This window comes from Citrus clementina, unplaced genomic scaffold (assembly GCF_000493195.1).
Source record: "Citrus clementina cultivar Clemenules unplaced genomic scaffold, Citrus_clementina_v1.0 scaffold_4, whole genome shotgun sequence".
In the NCBI taxonomy this organism is placed as follows: Eukaryota; Viridiplantae; Streptophyta; class Magnoliopsida; order Sapindales; family Rutaceae; genus Citrus; species Citrus x clementina.
In genome coordinates, this window is record NW_006262274.1 from 7,486,820 (window position 1) to 7,508,448 (window position 21,629).

General features: G+C 36.4%; 2 protein-coding genes across 4 annotated transcripts; both read left to right on the plus strand.

Moving 5' to 3' along the window:
• Positions 1 to 2,814: 2,814 nt before the first annotated feature.
• On the plus strand, positions 2,815 to 9,841 carry LOC112098933. 3 transcript variants are annotated; one of them, XM_024185684.1, is made up of 5 exons: positions 2,815 to 3,096; positions 3,366 to 3,739; positions 5,808 to 6,213; positions 6,427 to 8,701; positions 9,191 to 9,839. In XM_024185684.1, the coding sequence occupies exons 1-4, from the start codon at positions 2,988 to 2,990 to the stop codon at positions 8,697 to 8,699; spliced, it is 3,162 nt and encodes a 1,053-aa protein (XP_024041452.1). In that variant the 5' UTR covers positions 2,815 to 2,987; the 3' UTR covers positions 8,700 to 8,701; positions 9,191 to 9,839. The 3 variants fall into 3 exon arrangements, with proteins under 3 accessions (XP_024041452.1, XP_024041451.1, XP_024041450.1); XM_024185683.1 differs by having other exon boundaries at positions 5,808 to 8,701; positions 8,844 to 9,841; XM_024185682.1 differs by having other exon boundaries at positions 5,808 to 8,701; positions 9,191 to 9,836.
• A 4,486-nt stretch (positions 9,842 to 14,327) lies between these two features.
• LOC112099024 lies at positions 14,328 to 16,437 on the plus strand. The gene is made up of 3 exons (XM_024186123.1): positions 14,328 to 15,215; positions 15,705 to 15,999; positions 16,106 to 16,437. Exons 1-3 carry the CDS (start codon positions 14,328 to 14,330, stop codon positions 16,435 to 16,437), a joined length of 1,515 nt encoding a protein of 504 aa, XP_024041891.1.
• The last annotated feature ends 5,192 nt before the right edge of the window (positions 16,438 to 21,629 follow it).

Genomic DNA, 21,629 nt, shown 5'->3' on the forward strand with positions numbered 1-21,629 from the left:
TTTGGAGATTATCGAGAAGATAAATCCTAATGCATACCGATTACAGCTTCCTAGTCATATCCGCACCGCAGATGTCTTTAATGTCAAGCATCTTATTCCTTACAGAGGTGATCATGATGAAGATGTTATTGCTGACAATCTGAATTCGAGGGCGAATTCTCTTCACCCTGGGGGGAATGATGAAGAGTAGGAATTCATATTATACTAGGATTAGTTTCCTTATTAACTAAAGTTTAAGACTTTTAAATTCCTTTCTAATTTAGAATTTTGTTTCCCTTTCAATTTAGGATTTTGTTTTACTTCATGAATTAGGATAATTACTACTACTATAAATAGCTCCCTCTTGTAGCCTTTGAAAGCAGAGATTTTTGAGTTTAATAATATTTCAATTTTCAAATCTCTTTGTGAGTATTTGAACAGTTAATTCTCGGTATTCTGCGGAATCAACGAGTCTTAATCCCTAAATTCGCGGTATTCTTTTGAATCAACGTGAATTTAGTTGTTCTTTTGTTCCGGTATTCTCTAAAATCAACGGAATATTTTGAACATTAAACTTCCGCTGCATCATATATCCAGCACCCTAGTGCAATGTTATTACTATTTAGCATGATGAAGCCTTAGCACCATATTGATTAGAGTGTGGTTCATAAGGAGTGGAAATCCCCCGCATGATTTAATTAGGACTAATAAGAAATATTAAGCCTATGGTGCATGTTAATGCAGATTCAGATACTCAAGCTCTTCATTTTAATAGATTTCATTTCAATTTATTCCCGTCATTTTAATTTAAATTTTAAGATAATTTAAATCACTTCTACCACAAATCCAATCACCCACTTAGAAAATTAACTTTACACATAATTAAAATCCACCTCCTTATGGGATCGACACTCGTCATCATTAATCTATTCTATAATAGATTCGTGCACTTGCGAGTTCAATAAAATTTGCACAACACATATAACATCATTCATTTTCTTCCTCTGTTGTCTTTTGTATTATCTAGATTCAAATTGTGATTTTTCACATTATCAAACATCTAACACAATCAATTAATCGAAGCTACTGCTACTAAAAAATTTTACCAAAGTAAAAGAAAAAAATCCCAAATTACCCAGATTAGATGGCATACTATACATAATAAATCACACCAATTTCTCCATCCAATTAAGAAAAGAAAAATAAAACCCCAGATGAGCAAAAACTTTATACCTTAATGAGAAAATGAATCATATGCAGATATTGGATTGTGAATGGCAATTTTAGGTTGTGGCTGGAGCTGGATCGGCAAAGCAAAGAGGAAATATTTGGATGTGGTTGGAGCTAGTGGCTGGAGTTTGATCGATGAAGGAAATGAAAGGGGAAATATTTGGTTGTGGTTGGAGCTGGTGGCTTAGAGCTCAATCAACAAAGGAAATGAAAGGTAAAATATTTGGGTGGAGCTCCATCGACAAAGAAAATGAGAAATACTTGGCAAGTAAAAACGACGTCATTTTTTGCTTTAACGAAACGCTACATTTAAATTTCGGGGTTTGACCCGGGGATTGACCCAGCGTAAATATCATTTTCGTTGTTATTAAGATAGTGATGTATAAAATAAATCTAAATATCCTTAAAATCCCAGAAAGTCACATCCATAACTAAATTTGTGTTGGCTAATACTGATGTCGGCACACATATTTGGCGCATATTAAAAGAAACGCTCTTTCCATTTACTATTTAGGTTTCTATTATATAAATAATTTCTTTTCTTAACGAATAAGTTAAAGCCTTAAAAGGGAAAAGAATTATTATAGATGAAAAAAAAAACACTAGTTTTCTAATTGCAAATGTTTTTCCTAGGGCGGGGTGTGTGCGCGCACCTTTGTTGGGCACACAGACAAATTAAGAGTGCATTTGGGGCAGCTGCTCCACCCTTTATATTCTTACGGACTGTGCTGTGACAATGCAACTGCCCTTAACATATCCTGAAACCATTTGATAGCTCGCCATCAAGTTTTACCTTGCACATAGACATACACACTCTCTTTCTTTTCACAGTCAATAAAGTTCAAGTTAAACAGTGATATTTAAACCATCATTTATATCTATTATTGAATTGGATATAAATCATTAGATCTATTGAAATATATAAATGAATAATTAGTAGGAATTACTAATTATTTTACCATAATTATATGAAATATGCTTTCATTAGGATTTCCTAAAAAATTTTTTGTAGTGAAGTGTTGAGACTTTTAATATACTGTTGTAGATTAAAAACTATGGCTATCTAAAATAAAATTATGATGATGCGTTTACTTCCAAAATAAGGACGGGAATGAAAATGAAATTTGAGTGGGCTCTATAAGTTTGGGAATGTGAAATGGGAATCTCATTTCGAAGCGAGAGGTGGAAATGAGAAGTGAATTAATATTTGTACTCTTAGTGAAAATAAAAATTCCTTTTTAACTTGTTTTTTAATAATAATAATAACAACAATTATGATCATCATCATCATCATAATCAACTAAAGGTCAATTTAATAATTTGTAACAATATATTCTGATTATAAAATAAAGTAAACATCAATGATAAAATAGCTCATTAAGTTTCGATTCCTATAGTTAAAGTAAAGATTGTATTCAGCTGGACCGAAGTTTCCTTACTGTCCTAGAAAGTCTGACCCATAGCTAAAAATACAGTGTTGACTTACACATGTCGGCCACCAAATTTTGGCGCGTTAAAAAACTCTCTTTCCGGTTTCCATTTGTGGATCATGAATAAGTTAATTTCTTTATGAATAAGTTAAAGCCTTAAAAGGGCAAAGCATTATTGTAGTTTGAAAAAAAAAACACGAGTTTCCTTGTTGCAAACGTGGCATATATTTATCTACTCTTTTATTCGTCTTTGTTGGGCATCCAGACAAACTAAAACCCAACTTGACAGGCTCGCCGACGAGTTACATTGCGCGTAGACAACACGCACTCACTTTCCTTTCACAGTCCATGGAGTCCAAGTTCGGACGAATTGACGACAGAACGGTGCCGTCTCGGTCGTCTCCTTCTCCGTCTTCTCAGAGCTCGAGCTACTCATCTGATGATCAAGCACGTCGAGGTCCATTTAGATCTCTCTCACAATCGTCATTATCCTCTATTTGCTTACTGAAAACAATATATATATACATATATATATATATATATATATATACACGTTTGCTTTAAATAATGTCGTAATTTTGAGAAGTGCTACGAATTGTGATCCAAATGCTGCCTTAACTTTTCTGCCTTATGGAAAAATTTACCTCAGAACCTTAAATGCTTTTGCACTTGCAATCAAATAACGTAGCTTGCCATCTTGAATTAACATAAACAATCTCTTTCCAGGTAACTACTCAATGGTCCCCGATTTGTTGAACAATCCAAGACTCCTTTACACACTCCAGCGTGAGATTGAGAAGGAGATAATCAGGCGTGAAATAATTGCCGCAGAAATTGAGCGCCGGCGATTGCCTGAGGAAGAGGCGAGTAGAGAGCTGATGATTGAAAGAGAGATGGCAATGCATAGAGCAAGAGAAATGGGGCTGTCAATTGATGACAGGCTCTTAATGCAACTACACACAATGTACCCGTGGTTCCCATTTAGTAGGAATCTAGGCCTGGGATTTGGAAATGATGTACTGCCTTCTACGCTGCCGCATTTTTCACATGGGCTTTGGAGTGGCTTGGACGTTAACAAGAAGGATGAACTGACTATGCTGGTCGGTATTCAATTTTACTTCTTCACATGGTTTATTTATTTATTTATTTTGGTTGGTGTCAATGAGTATATTTGTCTTCAATATTGTTTGATGATTGTATTATATGGAATCTGGTTCGCTACAAGTTTGATGGAATCGGTTCAATCAGGTGCTAAATTTAGAGGCATGTGATTGATGTGCATCTGGTTTTGGCATCTTGTCTTTGAGTTTTGCTCTTATTGACAAGGTAGGTGCATCCAGGTTTGCTACCCATGCATGCGGTAATCCTTCTTCTTCTGTGGGCTGTGCATCAACAATTCAGTCCTAAGGGGGCATCGTTATGATTGATCAAGGAGATTTTTCTCCCCTGGTTACTGTAGCTGCAATTTTTCATTACAGTGATTCGTTATAGTGGCATTACTGTAATCTGGGCAGAAAATAACCTGAGATTGATGACTTTGCTGATTCCTTAGATGTTGATTTTTGGTACCCTAGTTTACTTGGGGAAGTCTACCCTATGTATAAACGGTAGACTCTTGCACATGCCTTGCATTAGTATACAATGAAAGCATGATCAAGTTACACCATGTAGAATGAAAACGAATAATATTGTACCAATTCTCTGAGACTAGAACCTTGATTGGATCATGCTTTCATTGTTTATTTTCCTTGTGCACACTGTCCTTTTGCTTTACTTTTGCTGGTATTTCATGTCTGAACTTTTTGGATATTTTCCGTGTTACTGAGGTTATAGCTTAGGTACTGAGGTAGATGGATTACAGTAGATATTAAGTTTAAATAACACGATATAACGAACAAGATTGTATTTATTGCTATTTTTCTGGTGCATTCTAGGACTTCCCTGTGGACCTTTACTGACTTTTGTTTTGATACTTATGAAACTTGTAAGTCTTGTTTTGATTTATTAGAGATTTTCTGCTGATGGAAAATTTCAGAAGAAAGTAGTAACAATGCAGAGCTTACTAATTGAGGGGAGTTCAAGATGATAATTTTAGATTTTAGATTTATGAAAATTGAAGTATAAATAGAGATAAGTGAGTTTGTTTCGTGTTAGTTTCTTCATACTCTCCAATTGACAATGCCGAGCTTACTCTTTACATGTCCATTTGAATGACTTTATCCTGCACTTACCTGCTTTGAACAAAGAACAATTTCAAATTAGCTATGTATAGCTTACGTGGATTTGAATGTTATTAGTAGACCATTGCTTAGAGATTCCCATGTCCATTCTGAGTGCTATAGACCTTGGTCTTGATGCACACGTGACAAGTTTTTTGGGGAGTACATTTGGACTCACTATCTTGATTTAGTTCCAAATATTTTAGTATTTGATACTTACGTTGGTTTCACAAGTTCAGTTTGGTTGGTCAACTCAGGTGGATGAGAGAGTTTGTGTAACTCTTGACTATGCCTGCAAATGCCAATGTATGTGGCTTTAAAATTTGGGCAGTGAGGACATGTGATCCCCCATAACCTGGAATCACTGTGTGTCTGAAACCTTTTTGAATGAAAAACATGAGCTTGTAGCAAGCTAAGGTTCCAAGAGAGGTTACATATGTTTACCATCAAGTGTCACATGAACTTGTACAGACTGATGTTTCTGTTTTCGGGTAATTTCTTGTTTAAAATCTTGTTGCTTCTGTTTGTGTGTGTGTGTGTTGGGCTGGAGGCTTCATTAAAATGGTGTTTCCTCAAATTATGAAATAATGCTCATAAGTATTAATATCATCTGTTCTTGTCCAGCTTATTAAGAAAGTGTTGTAGAATTCTATTCAAACATATTCCCTTTTTTTGTTTCTGGGAAGGGATGATTTTCCTAGTTCAGTGCTAAATTAACAAGGATTCTGGTTGTATTAACTATTTAAAATATACTTCTACATTCTGACCTTTTTTGAGAAATTCAAAATTTAAAATAAAATTAGTGCGCATTATTATTTTGTAAACAAATTCTTTTATCTGTACTACATTAGCAGATGATGGAGCTCACAGGGAATATTTTGTATTTTTACCATTGATGTAGTAACTAATACATGGCATCATCGTTACTGTGTTTGGGTCTCATTTGCAGGGTAAGCCCGATTCCAATATTTGTGGATCAAAGCAGAAAGCTGCCACACCAGCTGCAGGTTCTGGAGAGCTCCCTTCAACAAGTTCAAACAAACCCACGAAGTGGAGCTGTGCCCTCTGTCAGGTCAGTGCTACTACTGCGAGAGGTCTATATGCACATCTTCAAGGTAAGAAGCACAAGGCCAAGGAAAAACTACTTAGAGATTTAAAGATGTTCATTATCTCCACTTCAAAAAAATCTACTGAGAGCAGAGATAGCGGTGGCCACGAAATGAAAACTAAAGTACAAAAGGAATCAGTTAAAGGTAATAAAACTGTTGTTGATTTAGACCAGAAAGTGAAGGGTGGTCTAGATGGGCATTCTCAACGTAAGAAGCGCAAGGCCAAGGTAGCAAGACTACTTAGAGGTAAGAAAATGTATGGTAACTTCACTTCTTCTGTGTCAAAAAAATCAACAGAAAGCAGAGGTGGTGCTGGCCAAAAAATGAAGACTAAAGCACAAGAGGAATCAGTTAAAGCTAACAAAACTGTTGTTGGTTTAAACCAGAAAGTAAAGGGTGGTCTAGATGGGCATCCTCGACGTAAGAAGCACAAGGCCAAGGTAGCAAGACTACTTAGAGATAAGAAAATGTGCAGTAACTCCACTTCTTCTATGTCAAAAAAATCAAAAGAAAGCAGAGGTGTTGGTGGCCAAAAAATGAAGACTAAAGTACAAGAGGAGTCAGTTAAAGCTAATAAAACTTTTGTTGGTTTAAACCAGAATGTGAAGGGTGGTCTAGATGAGCGTCCTCAAGGTAAGAAGCACAAGGCCAAGGTAGCAAGACTAAGAGATAGGAAAATGTGCAGTAACTCCACTTCTTCTACGTCAAAAAAATCTACAGAAAGCACAGGTGTTGCTGGCCAAAAAAGGAAGACTAAAGTACAAGAGGAATCAGTTAAAGCTACTGAAAGTGTTGTCGGTTTAAACCAGAATGTGAAGGGTGGTCTAGATGAGCGTCCTCAAGGTAAGAAGCACAAGGCCAAGGTAGCAAGACTACTTAGAGATAATAAAATGTGCTCTAACTCCACTTCTTCTACGTCCAAAAAATCTACGGAAAGCAGAGGTGGTGCTGGCCAAAAAATGAAGACTAAAGTACAAGAGGAATCAGCTAAAGCTACTAAAACTGTTGTCGGTTCAAACCAGAAAGTGAAGGGTGGTCTAGATGAGCATCTTCAAGGTAAGAAGCACAAGGCCAAGGAAGAAGAATTACTTGGAGCTCAGAAGTGGACAAAAAAATCTACAGAAAGCAGAGATATTGCCGGCCAAGAAATGAAGACTAAAGTGGAAGAGAAATCCGTTAAAGCTAATAAAACTGTTGTTGGTTCAGACCAGAAAGGGGAGGGTGGTCAAGCCCAGCAGGTTAAGCTTTATCCCAATCTTTGTGGATCAAAGCAGGAAGCTGCCACACTACCAGCAGATTCTGGAAAGCCCTGTTCAACGGGTTCAAAGAAACCCATGCATTGGAGTTGTGCCCTCTGTCAGGTCAGTTCTACTAGCAAGAGAAATCTAGATGAGCATCTTCGTGGCAAGAAGCACAAGGCCAAGGAAGAAGAACTGCTTGGAGATCAGAAGTGGAAAAAAAAATCTAGAGAAAGCAGAGATATTACTGGCCAAGAAATAAAGACTAAAGTAGAAGAGGAATCCGTTAAAGCTAATAAAACTGTTGTTGGTTCGGACCAGAAAGGAGAGGGTGGTCAAGCCCAGCAGGTTAAGCCCTATCCCAATCTTTGTGGATCAAATCAGGAAGCTGCCACGCTACCAGCAGATTCTGGAAAGCCCTGTTCAACGGGTTCAAAGAAACCCATGCATTGGAGTTGTGCCCTCTGTCGGGTCAGTTCTACTAGCAAGAGAGATCTAGATGAGCATCTTCGTGGTAAGAAGCACGAGGCCAAGGAAGAAGAACTGCTTGGAGGTCAGAAGTGGACAAAAAAATCTACAGAAAGCATAGATAGTGCTGGCCAAGAAATGAAGACTAAAGTAGAAGAGGAATCTGTTAAAGCTAACAAAACTGTTGTTGGTTCGGACCAGAAAGGAGAGGGTGGTCAAGCCCAGCAGGTTAAGCCCTATCCCAATCTTTGTGGATCAAAGCAGGAAGCTGCCACACTACCAGCAGATTCTGGAAAGCCCTGTTCAACGGGTTCAAAGAAACCCATGCATTGGAGTTGTGCCCTCTGTCAGGTCAGTTCTACTAGCAAGAGAGATCTAGATGAGCATCTTCGTGGTAAGAAGCACAAGGCCAAGGAAGAAGAACTACTTGGAGCTCAGAAGTGGACAAAAAAATCTACAGAAAGCAGAGATATTGCTGGCCAAGAAATGAAGACTAAAGTGGAAGAGAAATCCGTTAAAGCTAATAAAATTGTTGTTGGTTCGGACCAGAAAGGGGAGGGTGGTCAAGCCCAGCAGGTTAAGCCCTATCCCAATCTTTGTGGATCAAAGCAGGAAGCTACCACATTACCAGCAGATTCTGGAAAGCCCTGTTCAACGGGTTCAAAGAAACCCATGCATTGGAGTTGTGCCCTCTGTCAGGTCAGTTCTACTAGCAAGAGAAATCTAGATGAGCATCTTCGTGGTAAGAAGCACAAGGCCAAGGAAGAAGGACTAGAAAGGGAGAAGAAACACATGGCTCGGTCTAATGAATCTAAGAAAAATGATGAAGCCGTCTCCCTCACCACCAGCACAACAATTGTGACACCATTAGAGCCTACTGAGAAGGTTGAAGATGAAGATGTAGTGGCCAAAGAATCAAATGAAGAAACAGTGGACGGTGTTATTGAGAATGCTGAAGATGAAGAGGTGGTGGTCTATAGAGGAAGACAAAGTGGGCCTGACGCAGCAGACTCCTTGTTATGCTGAAGGTAAATCTGTAACTTTATTTTGCCCTTTCACTTCATTTTGAATGTCTTAAACCAGCTGCACCTCACTTTATCATTTGAAAACTCGGAAATCACAATAATAAATTAAGTTAATTCTTCCATCTCTTTGTATATGGATTTGAAGGAACCAATTGATGAAGCCTATAAATTCAAGCAACAATAGTGTAATGGGGATCATTCGCTGTTCTCTACTATCCAGTCTTGGTAAACAGCTCAAAAAATGAAGTGGAGATACTATTAGATCTACTCTCTATGAAAGTGCTTCAGACATGCATGTTTGTCACTACGATGCTGTCATAGTCTCATAGAGCTGATTCTTCACAATTCAGATATTCACTCATGAATTCTTTGAAATTTAGAGCTTTTCTCCATAGCTACCTCATTAGAAAACAAGTCATGACATAAGACTTATCGACTCAAAGCAGAATTTTCTAGATCAGGACCTAACATCAGTTTATCTTGTGCTGGCAGGTAGTTGATTGGATATCACTATCCCCAACTTGTGCAGAAGCTTCCTGACCTTTGTATGTCATCAGCAGTGGGTGCTGGATGTTTGATCAGATCGGCTAAATTATGAACTTATTGTGTATATTTGTGTCAATATGTACAAAGGAAGGGGGTAAAAAACTAATATATTAAATAACACGGCATAAAAAACCTCCTCCTAAACAAAATATGTATCTATTTTGTAAAATGAGTTAATAATTAGTATGAGAATTTACTCTTTCAACTCGTAGAGATACAACCTTAATATGCTGGTTAATTCAGCTCATTGAGAGCGAGACAATTAGACAAACATTATTTTTGTCAGAGAGAACTGCAAAAGTACTAGCTTTACCAGAGAGATTAATGTTGCCGTTTGCACTTTGCAGGAACATTTGTTTAGTTGCAACTCAATATTGGTTGCGAACGCAAGCATGAAAATGCTACCGTTGAAACAAGATAGATATCCTGCCTAATCATTTGATCTACCAGAGGTGAGAGGCGTGTGTCCAGCAAATCAATCAGCTTTATATTTGTATCCAATGATGAAGATGACAATGAGAGGAGCTCTCCTGCATGCTTTCCCACTAGTGCTTCTAGTGCCACTACCTTAAAGTTACAAACATCACATTTCTCTGTCACAACCATAGTGTAGGCAAGTTCTTTATTAGGGTTGGTAATAAACTCCGAATTCACCTCGAATCCGCAAAGATCCAGAAGATCCAGATCTGGAAAAATCTAAATCCACATGTTAAAAAATACGGATCCATATCTTAAAAATCAAGATCCGTGCGGATTGCATCCAGAAAATCAGATATCTGGATCCGCATTATTTTATAATTAAATTATTTATTTAATTAAATTTCAATTGAAAAATATATAAATTAAATTATTTATTTAAATGTATAAGCATAATTAACTCTCTAATCTTCATTAACTATGAAAAATATGTTTAAAAACTAATAATAACAATAATAATTAGAGAATATTATAATAAATCGATTTACCTTAATTTTTTTTTAATTTTTTATGTTTGATTCATGTTGTGAAGTTATTGTTTGTGAATTTATGGTGTTGTTATATGTTATTTATGTTGAATTGATGTTAAATTGTTGATTGTTAAATCGTAATTGAATTTTATTTAATATTATTATGTAAATTATTAAATTTAAAATTATATTTAAATTTATTATGCGGATCCGGATATCCGGAATATCTGTTTGTAATCCATGCGGATATTATCCGTATTCAGATCCGCAAATTTTTTTGCGGATCCGAATGTCAAAATTTTAATCTGGATCTGAATTTTACCATCCCCATTCTATATGAAAACAAAAGCATTTATTAGTAATGTTTTTTTAAGTAATAACAAGATCAATTTGTTTATATTTTTGAGCTTCCGCAACAACTTATGACAGAGAAACTTATCTTATTAGTTAGAGGGAAAATGATATATACAATTCTTAAATTCAGGAAAATGGTCAAAAACACCTCTAAGTTTTCAAAAAGGGGTATTAGAATTTCTTTTTTATTATAATACCTTTTACCTATATTATCCTAAAAAAATTAACTCTAATATTTCATAATAAACATAAATATAACATTAAAATAAACATAATAATATATACATTTTAATATTTGAAAAATATTTTAATATTTTACAATCTATAAGACATATTTTATTATATTAAAGTAAATTTGATAATAAATTGGAATCATAATATTAAAATAAATATATTAAAATTTAAATTATCTTCAATATTATGTAAAATAATAATTTTAACATTATTAGCATGTCAAATTTTTTTTAAATTGTAAAATGTATTTAATGCAAATATTTATTTAAAATCTCTACAATAAAATATACTATTAAAATAAATATAATAATTTACATATTTAAATTTATTAAAATATTTTAATATTTTAATATTGCCAGTCCACTGAATAGATTATATTCTTTATATAATATTTTATATTTGTATTAATTAAAAATTTTAAAGTCTATTTCATTGAGATAATAGAGATAAAGGGTATAATGGTTATAAAAGGGGGTCCTAGTATCTCTTTTTGAAAACTTGAGGTGTTGATGACTATTTTATCAAATTTTTGGGGTTTAGATGTTCTTTTTCGTTAGTTATAACGGATATCGAGAGTAGGGGCGGAGGGTGCTTATGACTAGAGTGAGCCATGTCGCCTATAGATTTTAAATTTTATTTTTTGAAATTTCAAGGAAATATTAGAAATTAGGTATAAAAATATGATTTGGCCCTAACACAATTAATTTGTAAACTTTATATATTGGATGAAACTGTAATTTTATGTTTTTCCAAATAAAGTCAAAGTGACCCAATTGTTGATCTTTATTTTGCTAATGATTTTTTTATTCCAACAAAATAGGAAACAACTTTTTAAAAGTTTGATATGAGCTTTGCTTTGTTTATTGCATTTTCATTTTATTTTTTTTTACTTGTAACAATAGCTGCAATTATCAATCAAAATTCCAAAATCAAATTACTATGGTTACAAGCAAAAATCTTAAGTTCCCTACAACTACACCACAGTTATAAATTTTTAAAAAAATCAAAAATCAATCATCTATTTATTTAAAGTTTTAACTTGGCCCCCCAAGATTTAGTCCAAGGTCCACCCCTGATTTAAAGTATTTAAAAATGCTATGAGAATTTCGTTTACCTGGCCCTGCTGTCCATCTTTATGATAAAAAAATTCTACAAAAACTTGGACAGTTGGTGGGGACGATGATCAAAATTGATGCGAATACAACATCCTCTATGCGAGAATGTTTTGCTCGAATTGCAGTGACCATCTCTTTGGCCAAGCCTTTAGTGTCTCAGTTTGAGTTGGATGGGAAGGTGCAGAAGGTGGAATATGAGGGGCTGCCAGTGATCTGTTTTATGTGTGGAAGGTATGGACACAGTAGCAATATTTGCAAGGCAGCCGATATAGCAAATGATGCTGAAAAGGCTTCCCAGCCTGCTATGCAGCGTCAGACAGCCCCCGCTCATCAGGATGGTGGCTGTCACGATGCTAGTACTATTGAACCTTTTGGCCCCTGGATGATTGCTACGAGAAAAGGAAGAAAAACTAATAATGGCAAGGAGAATAGCAGTGAGCCAAATCGAAATCGTGAGCCTTTTGGGGCTAACACTACAAGGTTCCACATTCTAGCTCAGGTCCCAGAGGAGCGTGAGGAGCCTGCCCCTGCAATGTTTCCAGACATCCCTTCCACTTCACGACAACCAACCTTGCCTATTCTAAATCCTACTTTTGCCGCCTATAAAGAGACCATAATAAGGACCTCAACAAGAAGCAAGCTTCATAATAAGGCTGCTGGTACAAAAACTCAGAATCGGAGACCACCAACCCCAATGAATCCAATCCAAAACCCTTTCCCGTCGAGCGCTCTAAATATGAGAGAGAAGGAGGTGAACTTCCTATCCCATGCAAACCCTAATTCTAACCCTTTTGTTACTTCACCGACAGCACCTAGTAACCACCAAGTCTCCCATCTTGCTACCACTTTAGACCTAACGAGGCATACTGTGGTCTTTTGCTCGCCACAAACCTCGCCCCCGGGGATTGTAAGAGATGAGGGCATGGAGTATAGAACTCGGCAAGAACCGGACCCTTAGCATATGGATGACCCGCCAGATGTTCATACCACACCATGTGTAAATGAAGTTGCGACTGCCCAAACACAACCAGTACAGCCCTTGAGTAGTGTTGAAGCGGCTGGAATGTCTAATGATGAAGACTCGATGGTCCAAGAAACGCTTATGGCGTCGATGGATGATATTAATGGTCAGCAATACTAAGGTTTCTGTCATCTTTTAATGTTATTTGTTAAGATGTCAATAAGCATAATGTACTGGAACGTTCAAGGGGCGGCCTCGTCTAATTTTCGCCGTGCTTTTAGGAATATTGTTAACAATTATAAGCCTTCGTTGGTAGTTTTGATTAGGGATGGCAGTTTTTTCCGGACCCGGACGAACCCGGACAATCCGGTCCGGGTTTAACCCGTATCGGAGTACGATAAAATCCAGATCCGAAATTATTTTTCTGAACCCGGATATATCCGGGTCCGGATGCGGGTTTGAGTTAACCCGTATATCTGGAACCCGGACCCGGATATATTATTTTTATTATTTTTTATTATATTTAATATAAATAGTAACATTAGAAAAACACACACACAACACACAACACACAACACACAAGTGCCCTAATTTCACTCGTATATCGCAGCCACCGTAGCCCAAAATCAGAGCCAACCATTTTCTTTCTCTTCAAATCGTCTCCTCATCAACTCAAATCATTGTTCTTCGCTACCGTCACAGCTCTTTTCATCATCATCATCATCGTTAGTTGCCGTATTTCAAGGGAAGACGAACCTTCATCAGCTTGTGGAGAAAACAGCACTGATACGGAAATTGAACTGATTTGCAAAATTGCCAGCAAAACTACTCAGACTGGGAAAGAAATGAAAGAGTTATACTTTCTTCCTCACGTGTTGTTTTATGTGTTTCTCCTGCTGGAAAACTTTTCCTACTTCAAAAGCTTTTGCAATTACTCATTTTTCTGACTTTTTTTTTCTTTTTGGATGGCTTTTTTCTGACTTCGAATAAGTATGTGATTGACCAACATGATGGATTTTTAATTTTATGAGTCTTTATATCACGTTAATCCTTAAATTTTCTGGTTCATGTGATGGGATAAAACTTTTTTTTTTCTTTTTCAGACTGCTCTTATTGATCCAGGTTCAAAACCCAGAATTCAGAAACCCGGATTTTTCGGGTTTAACCCGGACCGGACCCGGATGCAAGAAAACCGGGTTAACATCCGCGTCCGGTGTAATGAAAACGGTATCCGGGTCCAGAATCGGGAAGGCCAAACCCGGACCCGGACCCGGCTTTTGCCATCCCTAGTTTTGATAGAACCTCGCATCAATGGGAGTAAAGTCGATGAGTTCATTAAAAAAAGTGGGTTTGACAATTCACATCGTGTGGAGCCAGTGGGGTTCTCTAGAGGAATTTGGCTGCTTTAGCAGAATGTTATAGAGGTGGAGGTGTTGATAAACCATCGGCAATTTATTCACTTTCGGATTAGCATGAATAAGGGTTTTGTGTCTTGGACAACGGCTGTTTACGATAGCCCAAATCCAATGCTACGAAGACAGCTGTGGAAGCATCTAGATAACCTTGCTCTTTCAATTCAAGGACCTTGGCTGATTGGTGGGGATTTGAATTCGATATTGTACGCTTCTGAAAAACAGGGGGGAGCTACAGGGCAGTCAGGAGTTTGTGGCTTGTTCCGGCAGTGGTTTGATGGTAATCAACTTTTCAACTTAAAGTTCAAAGGCCCACGGTTTACTTGGTCTCGTGGATTTCTTTTCAAAAGATTAGATAGAGCTCTTTGCAATAATGAGTGGCTATTAAAGTTTGCGGATAACTCAGTTCTCCATCTTCCGAAGGTTGCTTCAGATCATCGACCGGTGCTAGTTCGGTTTGAGAGAGCTGAATGTCGACAGCAAGGTAATAGGCCCTTTCGGTTCTTGGCTTCTTGGCTAACTCATGATCATTTTAATAATTTTGTTAAGCAGACGTGGGACCCTAAATCTTACTATAGCGACGCTGCATCTCTTTTTGTCAAGAAGGTTCAAGTTTGGAATCGAGAGGTTTTTGGGAATATTTTTCAGCGGAAACGTCGATTAATGGCTCGGGTTATCGGGATTCAAGCAGCCTTGGAGAATTATAGTTCGAGAGGGTTAATGCGCCTAGAGGCCAATTTGCGGAAAGAATTGGAGATGGTGATGGGGCATGAGGATATTTTTTTGTGGCAAAAATCAAGAAACGACTGGATTATGCATGGGGACAGAAATACCAGGTTCTTTCACCAAAAAACTATTGTTCGCAGGAGGCGAAATAGAATTAAAGCCATCCAGGATAATTCGGGTAATTGGTTGTACAATGAGGAAGAAATCCGAAATTGCAGTGGGGTATTTCTCTTCATTATTCACAAGTGAGGCTGAAAGTTCTCAAGTTTACCATGTTCTGAATTATTTCTCGGTTTGGATGCTCATGATACCGACTGTGTCACCAACCCTGTTTTGGAAATAGAAATCAAGAATGTTGTCTTTAGTATGAAACCGCTAAAGGCCCCAGGTATGGATGGTTTGCATGTTATTTTTTATCAATCTCAATGGCCAGTTGTTGGGCCTTCTTTATGTAAGTTTATCGGTGACATTTTTAATTCTGGCAAGCTTCCTCAAGAGGTTAATACTACCCTGTTGGTATTGACCCCTAAAGTGGAGCATCCTACTAATTTAAAAATGTTCAGACCTATCAGCCTATGTACAGTCGCTTATAAAACAGTGACTAAAATAATAGCTAACCGCCTGCAAGCTGTGCTGCCTAAAATTATAGGACCCTATTAGACAAGTGTTGTTCCTGGCCGTCATATTATAGACAATATTGTTGTTGCTCAGGAAGTGGTACATACTATGCAACGAAAAACTGGTAAGAGAGGGCTTATGGTTATCAAGGTGGATCTTGAGAAGGCGTATGATCGACTTAATTGGTCTTTTATCTTTGATACTCTCAAGCTAACTGGAATTTCGATTCATTTATCTAGGATCATCATGGAATGTATAACTACAGCTAAAATGAGTGTTCTGTGGAACAGAGAGATTACTGAGGAATTTTCTCCGGGGCGAGGAATCCGACAGGGCGATCCCCTGTCTCCCTATATTTTTGTTCTCTGCATTGAGCGTTTGAGCCATGGTATTTCCCAAGCAATAATGGAGGGCAGTTGGAAACCAATCTGTTTGACCAAACAGGGAACTCCACTAACCCATCTTTTTTGCTGACGATTTACTTTTATTTGCAGAAGCCTCGATTGATCAAGCCTATATCATTGACACAGTTTTGGAGAATTATTGTCTGAAATCCGAAGCTAAGGTGAATAAGTCAAAAACCAAAGTTTTTTTCTCTAAAAATGTGCTAGCTAGAGATGCCCAGCTTATTGGTGATGCCTTGGGGTTTTCGGCTACGAAGGATTTGGGTTGTTATCTTGGAATGCCTTTAATTCATTCTCGGGTGAACAAAGCCACTTACCAATCAATTCTAGATAAGGTGGACATGCGGCTTACTGGTTGGAATGCGGCTTATTTAACCTTTGCTGGAAGAGTTACTTCGGCTCGTTTATCCTTCATGCTTTGAGAGACTGCCATTGTATTAAACGAGATTGGTTTAGTCTTGTTCCAGAGGGTGAGCATTCCTCCTTTTTTCACGATAATTTACATAAATTGATAATGGTTAACCTCCAGAATAAGAGAAGGTTCATGAACCAGATCCCTTGGGAGTGTGTTTTCGGTGTGGCTGTTTGGAGATTATGGTTCTGGAGAAACCATTTCATGGTAGAAGGGAAGTTGGTGGATAACTCAACAATTAATATGGATATTATGGCTAGAGCAAATGAAATTCATAGAGTGAATAAGTCTCACATGAGTCAGCAACCGAGGAGAAAAGAGATGTTTATCGACTGGCAACCTCCCCCATGGCCTTGGTGCAAATTAAATATGGATGGATCTTGTAGAAATTTTGGGGAAGCAGGGGCTGTTGGGTGTTATTCGTGATTCTGTTGGGCACTGGATTTCTGGATTTTGTATGAATATTGGGGAGTGCTCGGTGCTTATGGCTGAGCTATGGGGTCTTTACCAAGGCTTAGTCCTAGTGTGGGATGCTGGTATAAAATGCCTTTTGGTGGAAGTGGACAGTCTTTGTGTTTCACAGATGATCTCTAAGCAGGTGGTCGTGCCTAATGCTTTCTATGCTATAGTGGTTGCTGTCCGGGATCTTTTAACCAGAAATTGGCAAATTTCTATCACACACATCTTTCGTGAAGCGAACTCAGCTGCGGATTTCATGGCTAACCAGGTTCATTCAGTTCCTCATGGATTGCATCTATTTACAAGCCCGCCTGTGGGTATTTATTCAATTATGCTGCAAGACATGTTTGGGGTTACTCAACCCCGTTTTGTTCGAATTTAGCTCGTTCTTTTGCACCCCTTTTAATAAAAAAAAATGCTATGAGAATGAAAACGATTTCGCCTGCCTGAAGCTGAAGGATTTAATTCATTGCATCACTATTTACAGTGCAGATTGTGTTGCTGATACATCAAGAAAACCTAGGATCAAGGGTCCTGATTTATTCTCTCACTTCATTACAATTTTTTTTCGTATGTAACAAAATCATAGCCGTTATCTACAATTATTCTATATCTTTCTAGGTTTCTCTCATGTGTTAACTTTTCACCGTAGCCCTCTGATTAAAACCTTAACTTGATAATCAAATCTGGAGCTGCTGCCGATGTATTGTACAATATTAAAAAATTAACAAGTTCTTTGTCAGGCATTTTATCAAACACATGAATGTATCCTCAAACACCTTTTAACTTAACTAACAATATAGCAAAGACAAATGATGAGACCGAACAATTGACAAATCAACCATGGTGCAAACAAGTTCTGTAGGAAAAAAAATTGAGTAATGTTAAATAATAATGAATAATAATATTTTTAATCAATTATAAGTATTGACATGATTATTTATTTAACATCAAACATATATAAAAACGTATTTACGGTCAGCTAAGCTACGCTAAAAAAGGGCGGGTTTAGTTTCATCTAAGGTATCACTTATATTAAATCATTAGAGAGAAATTAGCTTAATTAATTACCTGCCAACCCCAGCCATTTAATGTTTCATCAGAAAAAAATTCACCAAGAATATGGCAAGATTTTTTTCCCTCTTGAAGCTACGATTCCTGAGAATATCCAGGCGAGGGTATCTGTGCCTTGTGAAGCTCCATCTATACCATTACAAACTTGATTTACTGGATATTTCAGAGGCATATCATATTGAGCTGCTACAGTTTACATGTTTTCTAAATAATTCTTCAATTTCGAAACATTCTTCGAAGGCCAGTCGAAATTTTAAGTTCATTCAATAGATAAAACTCCACAGGAAAGTTCTTCTCCAGTATAGATATCTGCATGTTACAAAATCCTGAATCTAAATACTGTTGTCCGAATTTTACAAGACATAAATTAGAATCAGAAATAACGTTTGCACTAAAACCCGTACACGAATGAGTAAATCTCAACTGAACGAGAATTCATTAGTTGGAATATAAAATAATTTGTATTATAATTGATGTGACAAATGACATCACGCTCACGCAAGCGCAATTTTATTAATTAATATAAAGTAACGTACTTCCTCTCTAGGATCATATAACAACGATAATTGGAGACGTTTTAGCAGATAATATGCAAGAGAATCTCTCCATAATCTGCCAAAGCTTTAGTGCATCTTCACTTGATACGAATGGCACCGATTTTCCGTAAAAACGATGCTGAACAAAAAAATTAATGATCAAATTAGAACAAATATTTCACCAATAAAGTCACATTTACCCTTCAACATTGTGTTTTTTTCTGCTACTATTTTAACAATATATATAAAATTTGGTATCAAACCTTTTGTCAAGGATCCCAATAATAGAAATAAATTTTAAAAAGATGGAAGCGTCAATTCTTCGTAATTAATATGCAAAGCAAAACATAAATCACAAAGGTATTTCTACTCACCTCTATATAAACTTGTAAAGCGTCAAATCGATGAGCATTATCAGAAAGCCATCCAATGCCGTCAAGGTCATCATCAAGACTACTCTCTTCACCAAGATAAGCCAAAATTGGCGCCGCCGCCACTACCCCAGTGCTTGAAGTTCAACACATATCTCGGCGGAAATGTTAAATAACTTTCTGGATTATAATTAAAGTGATCGAGTGTTTGATCATAACAGAAAGTTTTAAGATCGCTCTTTGGTTCTGAAGAAGCTAAATGTTCGCTAGGGTTTTGAAAAATATTGATTCCACGAAGAACACCAAACTTCGGGATGTACTTCAATGGTGTAGGGGAAGCAAATTTTGTGTGAAGAAGAATATGTTGGGAAAATATGCTCTTTAAAAGCATATGTGTTTATTTAATTGTAATAAACAATTTTTCTGATTAATAAAATAAATGAAGTATTTTATTCAAATATCTTAATTGTATTAATATTTTGATTAAAGTCCATTTAATCATATTATATATATTTATGTGATCACCATGTGGATTCACAGAAGATATAAATACAAGTTATCTTATGATTAAATAAATTTAGCTCGCAGTTGATAAATAAAGTTGAGCACTTTATTTAGGTACAGACTGTAATGAATTCATTGAATGATTTGTCTTAATCATGTATGAATTTATTGATGCAGTACGACTACATTGAACAGGATCACATATGAGATTTAATTAACTTTGTAATAACTGTCAGACTTATTAAATCTCATAGGCATTGATTTTACTGTAATTTTAATCTTGAGTTAATTATGATTTCATGATTGTAATTGTTATTCCATTTGAGTTACCAATAGGCACGACACATACTTTTAGTTAAGATTATTCGGTATCTTGGTGTGAGCAATTATGAGTATTGAAGTTATAAATTAACAATATAGAATTTGTACAACATATCTCTTGATGGGTTTTCGGCACTTGATCATATAATTATCTAGCCAGAGTGTGTCAACATATTTAGTATGTTGAAAATGATCATTAAAGAAAACTATTTAGTATTAAAGAACAAGATGTAATTAAATTGAGTGGACAATTGAGATATTGATTTAATTAACAATGTGATACAAAAGATTGTGTAATAAAGAAATCAATGTGGCATGGGTCGAATTATTATTTGAGTACACTATTCTAGATAGCATATAATTATGGAGGTCAATTCCAATCTTTTAGTGGAGTATATTTGAAATTAAATAATTGGACTAGTTTAATTACATGCCTAATTATTGTAGCTACTATTGTTTGTTCCCAAATGATCTCCGAGTTAGCTTATTTAATTGACTGCACTACTTCTGGATTAATAAGCAAGATAACTAACTATTTGGGTCAGAAGCCTAAATATATCATTTAGTGGGAGACTCTATTTAATTTGCTTGTGTGTAAGGGGCTTTATGTTCTTTTACAAGATGTGCCCCCTATAGAAAAAACAAGTAAGGTGACTTTTGATTTTTATTATTTGGAGCCTAAGGTTTTCACTAAAGGGAGATATATAAAAAGAACTTATTTTGTCTAAAGAATATGAGAGACATTATACAGATCAAGAGAAAAAGAATTTTTATCTCTAATTTTGAGAGAAAATTTTCTCATGCTAGCTGCTTTTAGTAATAATAAAGGCCCCCACACGTCAAGTGCAGATCAAATTTCAGTCATAACTTAGAAAATCATTGGTGACGGATCGTGATCTAATAACCGTGGTAGTGACGGATCGTAGTCTAACAGACGTGGTGGTGACAGATCGTGATCTGGGAGCCTAGATTAACTCAACGAAAAATCCAAATCGAATTTTCAAGGTACGATTTTTAGGTTACGAATTCTTATATATTATATGAAATCGATCTTAAAAAATTTTATAAAAATTTAAAAAACTGATTTTTCTCCAAAAGAATAAACAAAAGCCATGCAAGGCACTGGACTTTGATTTTAAGGGCTTTCATGTCATAGTTTTATTTTGACGGTTAGTGAGAGTGAGAGAAGTGAGTAGAATGTTTGTGTGGTAAATATAAATAGAATATTTGAGATTCTGTTCAAAATTCCTTCAAAATCGATGTGTCTGTTAAAACATTCTAGATTTGTTAATTGTTATTATCTTAATATAATCATGTATTTGTACTGTGTTTTTAAGATATCCTAATTTGATCGATTGTAACTAATTATTGAGCTTTGATGTGTTATAAGTATGTACATGCGTAGTGGATGAACTTTTCTTACCTTCAGGGTGTATTTGGCATCCCTTATAATGTTGCATGAAGAGTTTGTATTGTATTATATTAAATCATGCTTAGGCTTTATTAAGTATTTTATTACACCAAACTATAACATGGCAACACCCGCATACACTAACCTATAGGGCGGATTGGGTTTATGCGGTTTCTTACCATCTAACAAAATAAAAACAAACAAGAAAAATAAAATTGAAGAATGCTTCATCACTGCCGATCTCTCAACTACAAAAACTCTCAAAATCGATCTGTCCACCAACAAAAACGGCCGGCCAGCTTTGCTCCATCGCCACCACGCTAGCTTACTTTGCCGCAAGACACCTCAACTCCACCACCATCGTGTCGCATGAAGCACAGCTCCACCACCACTGTGCCATCCGACATCACAGCCCGTCAACTATTGCACTACGCGATCTGCCTTCGTCACCACTGCACGACACCAGCTGATTGTGACTTACTAACTGAACGGCAGGAAATGTTGTCACCAAAGAGACGAGCCATTC